General features: G+C 42.2%; 1 protein-coding gene across 2 annotated transcripts in view; it reads right to left on the bottom strand.

Annotated features, from left to right (window-relative positions):
* LOC106812623 (tyrosine-protein phosphatase 10D-like) overlaps positions 1-7,078 on the bottom strand; it is a 32,121-nt gene extending 25,043 nt beyond the window's left edge. For both annotated transcript variants that reach the window (XM_014816536.1, XM_014816537.1), the window contains exons 1-2: positions 6,710-7,078; positions 5,610-5,909 (exon numbers count right to left, since the gene is read on the bottom strand). In XM_014816536.1, coding sequence (XP_014672022.1) covers positions 5,610-5,909; positions 6,710-6,899 — 490 coding nt within the window. In that variant the 5' untranslated portion in view covers positions 6,900-7,078. The remainder of the gene's footprint in view (positions 1-5,609; positions 5,910-6,709) is intronic.
* Between the last annotated feature and the right edge of the window lie 2,748 nt (positions 7,079-9,826).

Raw genomic sequence — 9,826 nt, 5'->3', positions numbered from 1 at the left:
ATGTGACAACCCGGGTTCACCGTCATTCACAGTAGCACTAAAATTACTAGGCTGCTGCGGATCTGAAATTTAAGCAGGCTAGTGATTTCATATGACACATGATTAGAATTGAGCCACTCCACGAGAAATCGGCGTAGTTTCTAGGAGTACATATTTTGGTTTATTTCACATGAAATATTGTAAAGACTTTCATGAAAATACTATAGGCTGCATGACGAACATCTATCAATTTTTATCGTTGGAAACAACGTTATCAGTGAATCCCTTAATGTGTGGCTACAATTTTAAGTGAGTACAATATCAATTAGCAACTAGGTTGCCAACATCAAGCATGCCAATATCTAACAATACTCGCAGGTAACAGCTGGGTCATTTCAACATGCTGAGAAAATGTTAGAGTATCACAGTGGAGACAACAATGTGAAAACGAGTTTATGTTGACACATTTGCCCACCAGCAAAAACCTCAACAGTCAATGTATCATTGCCGAAGTAAGAAGGGAATCAATGTTAATCTAACGGCTAAATATCCTAGAAATGATCAACTTACTATCTTGTGGAGTCTCCACAACGCATTCCATTGAATTGCTGGTGTGTCAAATCCTGGTGCTCCACGTTAGTGGCATGATGGAAAATGTGTAATTTGTGTAAGCTCCTAGTCCATCCACACTGGCATTGTGTGTGTCAGCTCCCTCTTCATGTGGTTGTTCAATACACTCAAGTTGTCCTTCTGCCACCATCTGACTAATACGGCTATCGGCTCTTGAAGTTTCCTTCTCACACACTTGTCCAGACTCACTTGACCAGCATATGGAGTAGTACTCAATGACACCATTCGGACATTCTGGTGTTTCCCAGGTCAATGTGACAACCCCGGGTTCACTGTCATTCACAGTAGCACTGAAATTACTAGGCTTGCTGGGATCTGAAATTTAAGCAAGGCTAGTGATTTCATATGACACATGATTAAGAAATTGAGCACTCCACGAGAAAATCGGGTAGTTTCTAGGAGTACATATTTTGGTTTATTTCACATGAAATATTGTAATTAGACTTTCATGAAAATACTATAGGCTGCATGACAAACATCTATCAATTTGTATCATTGGAAACAACGTTATCAGTGAATCCCTTAATGTGTGGAACAATTTTAAGTGAGTACAATATCATTAGCAACTAGGTTGCCAACATCAAGCATGCAATATCTAACAATACTCGGCAGGTAACAGCTGGGTCATTTCACATGCTGGGAAAATGTTAGAGTATCACAATGGAGACAACAATGTGAAAACGAGTTTATGTTGACACATTTGCCCACCAGCAAAAAACCTCAACAGTCAATGTAAGCATTGCCAAGTAAGAAGAGGAATCAATGTTAATCTAAGGCTAAATATCGAGAAATGATCAACTTACTATCTTGTGGAGTCTCCACAACCATTCCGTTGAATTTGCTGTGTCAAATCCTGTGCTCCACCGTTAGTGGCAGTGATGGAAAATGTGTAATTTGTGTTAAGCTCCTAGTCCATCCACACTGCATTGTGTGTGTCAAGCTCCCTCTTCATGTGGTTGTTAACAATTCAAGTTGTCCTTCTGCCACCATCTGACTAATACGGCTATCAGCTCTTGAAGTTTCTTCTCACACACTTGTCCAGACTCACTTGACAGCATATGGAGTAGTACTCGATGACACCATTCGGACATTCTGGTGTTTCCAGGTCAATGTGACAACCCCGGGTTCACTGTCATTCACAGTAGCACTGAAATTACTAGGCCTCTGGGATCTGAAATTTAACAACGGTAGTTATTTCATATGACACATATATCAAGAAATTGAGCACTCCACGAGAAATCGGGTAGTTTCTAGAGTACATATTTTGGTTTATTTCACATGAAATATTGTAATTAGACTTTCATGAAAATACTATAGGCTGCATGACAAACATCTATCAATTTTTATCGTTGGAAACAACGTTATCAGTGAATCCCTTAATGTGTGGTACAATTTTAAGTGAGTACAATATCATTAGCAACTAGGTTGCCAACATCAAGCATGCAATATCTAACAATACTTGGCAGGTAACAGCTGGGTCATTTTTACATGCTGGGAAAATGTTTAGAGTATCACAGTGGAGACAACAATGTGAAAACGAGTTTATGTTGACACATTTGCCCACCAGCAAAAAACCTCAACAGTCAATGTATCATTGCCGAAGTAAGAAGGGAATCAATGTTAATCTAATGGCTAAATATCCTAGAAATGATCAACTTACTATCTTGTGGAGTCTCCACAACGCATTCCGTTGAATTGCTGGTGTCAAATCCTGGTGCTCCACCGTTAGTGGCAGTGATGGAAAATGTGTAATTTGTGTAAGCTCCTAGTCCATCCACACTGACACTGTGTGTGTCAGCTCCCTCTTCATGTGGTTGTGTAGTACAATTAAGTGGTTCTTCTGCCACCATCTGACTAATACGGCTATCGGCTCTTGAAGTTTCCTTCTCACACACTTGTCCAGACTCACTTGACCGCATATGGAGTAGTGCTCATGACACATTCGGACATTCTGGTGGTTTCCCAGGTCAATGTGACAACACCGGGTTCACTGTCATTCACAGCAGCACTGAAATTACTAGGCTTGCTGGGATCTGAAATTTAAGCAAGACGAGTGATTTCATATGACACATGATCAACAAACAGTCCTTGAAATGAAAGTGTCAATGACACTGTAGCTCACCACAAAAAAAGGACACAAATGAGTGAGTGAGAAGAAGTCAGTTTTAATTCGAGCAACCATCGACGTACATTATAGAGAACGAAGAGTATATATGGAGAACTCCCATTATATATTCTTGATAATTATATGTGTAATTTTTTATGTGAAAATAATAAATAATATTATAAATTATAAATAATTTTATAAACCATAATGAATCACAAATTTGTGACGATAAGCATGGCGCCTATACCCCGCTTGGATGGTTTCTTAGCATAAATTCATTATATCATAAATAATAATAATATAATAATATGTCATAAACTCATAAATATGTTCATAGCAGTGAATTTTCGCATTAAAGATATTGTCAATGAAATCTTGAAACTGAACGCAGACGAAGTGTAGACACCACATGACTGTTTGATTATCTGCGATGTCTATATAATATGCTATATAATGCCAAAAAAACCGACCTAATTAGCAGAATTTTTTTTTAAATATCAAAAAACCCGCCTAGCCCTTATTCATTCACAATATCCATGCAAAAATAGCAAAATCCGTGTTGAACGCTGAAGCTGACTAATGGCAATTCCCATATTTGGGGGGCGGGAGGGGGGGCAAATTCTTTCTAATAGACTGTCAACAAATCCATGTTTAACCCTCCTCTTGAGGGTCAAAAGGTTATACTGAACACTTACTCTTTTCGCATGTCAAGCAGAAAAGTAGATTTCATGCGTTCCTTTCAAAATTCGCCATAAAAATGCTAGGTCACCGCTGGAAACAAAAAAGTTTTTCAAATCGCTCCGTCAGACATGTCACTCAGAAAATGGCCTATAAATCTGCCTTGTTAAGGAGTGAATGTTCCCCCTTCTTTTACACCTATTGACCTTTGACCTTTGACCCCCAGCTTCGACATCCCAACTCGTTTTGACGATCGGGTATGTGCCAAATATCGTGACCGTACGTCGAGCGGTTAAGATTTGTGCCCAACTGTTGACAGACGGACGGACGGACGGACAGATGGACGCACAATCATGCGATTCTACAAGCTGCATCTGACTATGTCAGATGAGCTAAAAATTGCCGTGGATCGAAAGTACGTCGACTGGCGTGCTCCAAAATAGGACGTTTAATATGGGAGCATAGCAGTAACAACTATACCCAATTTCAAACATGTGGGTCAAAAGGTTCCTGAGTTATCGTTGACCGTAGCCAAATGTTGACGGACGGACGGACGGACGACGACCCATGGCAATAGCTCAGCTTGACGATGTCATGGTGAGCTAAAAATTTGGTAGTTTTTCAGGAGTATATATATATACCTTCTAGTTTATTTTAGATAAATTATTGTAAAGACTTATATGAAAATATTATAGGCTGACAGACATACCATTTGCATGGTATCGTTAGTGACGATGATATTGTCAGTCAACCAGCTATAGTGTTCTATTACTTCGAACTGACAAAATGTTTAGTTACAAAATGTCACTAGCAACAACTTATATAACAACTAGCATGCTATCTAGCAATAGCCTGTGGGTCACAGCTGGGTTGTTTTGCGTGCTGGGAAAATGAATCAGAAGAAGACAAGAAACTCCACAGCCAGAGACAATTTGCATGGTTGAGTCAAAGAATTAAAGTTGAAACCTCTGGCAGCCACCAAAATATACCTCTATTAATTCCTTGCCAAAACAAGAAAATCAATGCAGGCAAATTTCCTTGAAACAACTTACTATCTTGTGGAGTCTCTACTATGCATTCGGCTGGTTCACTGGTGTTCCTCGATGTTGCGTTGTTAGTGGCCGTCACAGAAAACGTGTAATTTGTGTAAGCTTCGAGTCCAGTTACAATGACACTTTCAGTTTGTGAGTCAATTTCACTCTCACACACTGGCCCAAATTCACTTGTTGACCAGCATGTGGTGTAGTAGAGGATGTCACCATTTGGACATTCCGGTGTTTCCCAGGTCAATGTGACTACCCCGGGTTCATTGTCATTCACACCAGCACTGAAATTACTGGGCTTGCTGGGTTCTGAAATGTTAACAAAATGGGAGTGATAATATGTTTACTGTAGACTGTATATGTTTACTGTAGACGTCGTATCATAAGAATCTCTTTGTATGTCCTAGGTAAGCGAGATGAACATGAGTTACCGCGTACTGCAGAGCGACAGTGCTCACCTGACTGTCAGTGCCTAGCTCTACCAGTACCAGTGTAACCCCTTCACTCCCACTACAGGGAAATGCTCCATGTAGCGGGAGCGAAGGGGCTACACTGGTAGAGCTAGTCTGTGCCAATGCTAAAGCAAGAAGGGGCACAAAGGAGATGTTGGAAATTCACAGCTGAGATGTACGTGTCTTTCCTAATTTCATGTCTCAGCCATACTAGTATAACACACAGCAACGCTCATAGGGTCTATGTCCCCCAGGGTACTATCGGAGGGTACCCTGGGTATGGTTCGATATACAGGAACGTATCGGAACGTACCCTGGTAACTATCTGATATGGTTAGGGTTAGGGTTAGGGAGTAGGCGTAGGTGACTCCCTAGACTCGTTAGTGGAGTAGGCGAGGTACGGTCCGCCATATTAGATAGTACCAGGGTACGTTCCGATATATCGAACCGTACCCAGAGTACCCTCCGATAGTACCCTGGGGGACATAGACCCTCTCAGCCACAGCAACAGTTCTCATGTGATAGAGGAACGAGATGGAGAGATAGAGGGAGAGAGGCATAGATAGCGAGAGGGGGGAGATAGACAGCAATAGTGAGAGAGAGAGAGACAGGGGGTAGGTAGCGTGACAGCTAGCGATAGAGAGAACGAAAGATGGGGAGTTAGATCGTGATAGCGAGACCACCCACCCACGTAAGTCGCTGAGGCTTCATACTACTTACTTGCTGAATATGTGGTACTGACGACTGTGTCACTTGCCTTTCCAATACCGGCACACGTTGTTGCAGCAACAGTGAAGCTGTATGTAACACATGGTTCGAGATCAGAGAATAAATATTCCAAATCACAGTCCTCAGTGGCATTTAAATCTACATTAATTAATTGTTCTGATCCGTTATTGTAACTACACATTATATTGTAGTACAACAAGATCCCATTTTTCTGCATAGGTGCCATCCAGCTCAAAAGTACTGCAGTAGAATTCTCAGACTCTGCGTTCAGATATTGAGGCTGCGAAGGTACTGGAATAAAAAAGATGGCAGCGTTTTACATAATGGAATCAATTAACAGTTGTTATCACAGTTCATTCAACCCACCTTTCCCCTGGCTGACACATTAGTATTATCACACGTGAGTACGAGTGCATACCGAGGAGCTGATGTAAGGGAGCATGCGGACACACAAACGATGAAAAGCAGGGCGAGTATATGAGAGGTACATCTAGGGAGCATATTGAAGTGCAGAAGAAGGAACGTGGGAGAGGCGAACGTGAGTGAGCTAGGTGGATGCACGAGAGATGATATTTAAGCAGAAACGTTCGGAAAAGCATGACAAGAGTGCATAAAGAACAGTTGGGATTAAATAACCGGGAAACGTGACAGGGGCAGATAATGGGTTTCAGTGCACAGCAACCTGTTAGGGAGCGCATATTAGAGAGTTTGATGAGGAACCCGAGCCAGAAGTACAGTGGTATTGTGCGAGCATGTGGCAGTAGAGAGCATGCACAATAGTGTGCATTTAATATAGGAAGCATAGCAGAGTGTATGCGGTGGAATTGTGAGGAAGTGCATTAGGATATGAGTGGGTAAAATAAAATGTGCAACAATGATTAAGCATGGACAACAATGAGAGGTAACATTAGGAAGAGTATAAGGGTGTATGAGGAAAATGGTAAGAGCAGGTCATGCATGAGGTGCTGCATTATGGCAACTGTGAGCACTGGTAGGAGCTAGTGGGCGAGTGAACATATCCATACCAATTAACACTAGAGCAGCAGCATATTAAACTATCAGTAGGTCAAGTTAAAAAACAACGTAATTACCATCTTGTGGAGTCTCCACAACGCATTCCGTTGAATTGCTGGTGTCAAAACCTGGTGCTCCACCGTTAGTGGCATTGATAGAAAATGTGTAATTTGTGTAAGCTCCTAGTTCATCCACACTGAGACTGTGTGTGTCAGCTCCCTCTTCATGTGGTTGTTCAATACACTCAAGTTGTCCTTCTGCCACCATCTGACTAATACGGCTATCGGCTCTTGAAGTTTCCTTCTCACACACTTGTCCAGACTCACTTGACAAGCATATGGAGTAGTACTCGATGACACCATTCGGACATTCTGGTGTTTCCCAGGTCAATGTGACTACCCCGGGTTCACTGTCATTCACAGTAGCACTGAAATTACTAGGCTTGCTGGGATCTGAAATTTAACCAAGGCGAGTGATTTCATATGACACATTATCAAGAAACTGAGCACTCCACAAGAAAATCGGGTAGTTTCTAAAAGTACATATTTTGGTTTATTTCACATGAAATATTGTAATTAGACTTTCATGAAAATACTATAGGCTGCATGACGAACATCTATCAATTTTTATCGTTGGAAACAACGTTATCAGTGAATCCCTTAATGTGTGGTACAATTTTAAGTGAGTACAATATATCATTATAGCAACTATAGGTTGCCAACATCCAGATGAGACGGGATACTAGAGAAGCGTTGCCGAAAGGAGATGTTGATCCCAATTGCGCTGAAGCGCAGATCTTTCGCGCAGTTCCGCGGCAAGGCGCACGCGACCGCGGGAACGTCCTACGACAGTATGCAGATGCAGCGCTGGCAGCTATGGATCCGTGCGCCGAATGAATTGGCGGGCGCACGGATCCATAGCTGCCAGCGAACAGTCCGCAATTTTAGTGGGGGACACAGAGGGTAGACATTTGGGACGTCAACAGTGTTGACTTGCTATAAAAACTGTAACGGATAATCTGTTCGTAACCGAGCTGTGTGACGCGAAATCACAGAGACTGTCGAAATTCTGACATTCGCGAACCTTGCCCAGTAATGGAAACGGCTGTCAGAATCAGGAAACACCTACCGGCGCTCTTCCGCGCCCCAACGCTGCAACGTTTTTGCAATTCAATGGCGAGGCTCGTACGGGAGTTGGAAAGCAGTGCGCCGCCTGCCCGCCGCCTATAGCCCATAGACTGGCACTCTCTCGCCCTCTCGGCTTAGCTTAGTCACTCAATGGCTAATCGAGGTGGGAGCGAGTCCTAGTCTATATATAGCCTTTGCACCTCGCAACCTTCTTGAAAGAGAGTAGGTCTATACTAGAAACATTAACAATTTCGTAGTAATAGATTTCGTATTTAGTTAGCATTATATTTATTGAAACGCTTCAAGTGCCTGTGTCTAGTATAGCCTAGGGTATTCAACCCTAGCAAGAGCGTTTCTTGCTAGTCGTATAGTAGTCTAGTAGTACTAGTGGTTCAAGGATAGAGAACATGGCTCCCAATATTATATGGGCCCAATGTATGGCATGGCCAATAAAACCAATGTCATTTACATCAATCTAAATATAATATTATATCAATATAATACTAATAGGTTAGGGTTATGGTTAGGGTTTGTCATTATTAGTAAGTTAGTTAATACTAGTAACACGTTAGTCATTATTACTATTACTATTAGCTCCTGCGGTCCTGGTAGTTACTAGTACTAGTACTAGTATGCTGGTAACTTATGTAGTACTACTACTACTAGTACTAGTATAGTATAGTAGATACAATAATGTAACCCACCCCAGCGGATAAGGGATAACCAAGATATAACCAAACCCTATCCGCTTGGGTTTGGGTTACATTATTGTATCTATAGTAGTAGTATATAGTGCGGTCGGGTAACAACGCATCTTTTGCGCAACGCCATCTGTACACGGTCTCTAGTGCCCTAGTGGCTCAGTCTAAACGAACTGATGATCAGTGTGTGCTGTACGTGCGGGCTTGATCTTCCTGCCAGTGGCTGCATGGTAATATGCAAAACGGCGAAACGGGCTAGAGTCTGAGAGGAGATGCGAGCGCTGGGTCAACAGGTTCATAAGGAGAAGGAACATGGCTACGATAATGAAAACGCGACGTCACCATTCGAGTTAGACTGGTACGGACGTTAATTCGGGCACGTCTGTTTCGCTACACTAAATTATAGTTAGTGGGCGTGTGAAACTCTGGACCGCGGGGCAGTCTCAGGAAATTCCTGTGCGAAATGCCTCGAAGAGAGCCTCGTGGCGCGATCTATGGGCCGCGATAGTACGAGAATAACTTCAGGGCGTTAAATAAAATAAATTAGAAATCGCTTTTTAGAAAAAAACGAAACGCGCAAACCAAACAAAGTACGAAATAACCACCATTGGATTTATTCTCGCACTACGTGCAAAGTCGAAACGCTTCTGCAAGGCCAGAACTGCCTGAATTGACCGATTCTCGGCCTTTCTCTAGTACCCCAGAAGGATTCTGGTAATAAGATTTACATAGAGGGCAGCGATTAAGTCATTGTGGCGCCCACAGGTGGCGCTGTTCGCGCTTCGCGCGTAAATCCGCGCTGCAGTTTGTCAAGCATGCAATATCTAACAATACTTGGCGGGTAACAGCTGGGTCATTTCACATGCTGAGAAAATGTTAGAGTATCACAGTGGAGACAACAATGTGAAAAAGAGTTTATGTTGACACATTTGCCACCAACAAAAACCTCAAATAGTGGGGCAGATATGTAACAAAATAGGTCGAAATGTTCACATCCGGCAGAAAGTGTGAAATTTTGCATACAGGGGTATTTTGACATGCTGAGTTCGAAAATTGCTGGATCCAAGCGGTCTGACCACTGGATCGGCCGCCATCTTGAATTCCAATATGGCCACGATAAACGAAACATTGAATAGTACTATCTTCGGTTCTAAATGACCTGTGGCGCTGAAATTTAGTACACAAGAGCATTTCGACATGCAGAGTTTAATAATGAATTAATTCAAAATGTCTGACAAACCATATGGCAGCCATTTTGAATTCCAATATGGCCACATGACGCAAATATTGAACATTACTATCTTGGGTTCTAAATGACATGTGGCGCTTATATTTGGTACACAAGAGCATTTTGGCCATGGCTGAA

This window comes from Priapulus caudatus, unplaced genomic scaffold, assembly GCF_000485595.1.
Source record: "Priapulus caudatus unplaced genomic scaffold, Priapulus_caudatus-5.0.1 Scaffold667, whole genome shotgun sequence".
Lineage (NCBI taxonomy): Eukaryota > Metazoa > Priapulida > Priapulimorpha > Priapulimorphida > Priapulidae > Priapulus > Priapulus caudatus.
This window is presented reverse-complemented; position numbering and strand designations above follow the sequence as displayed.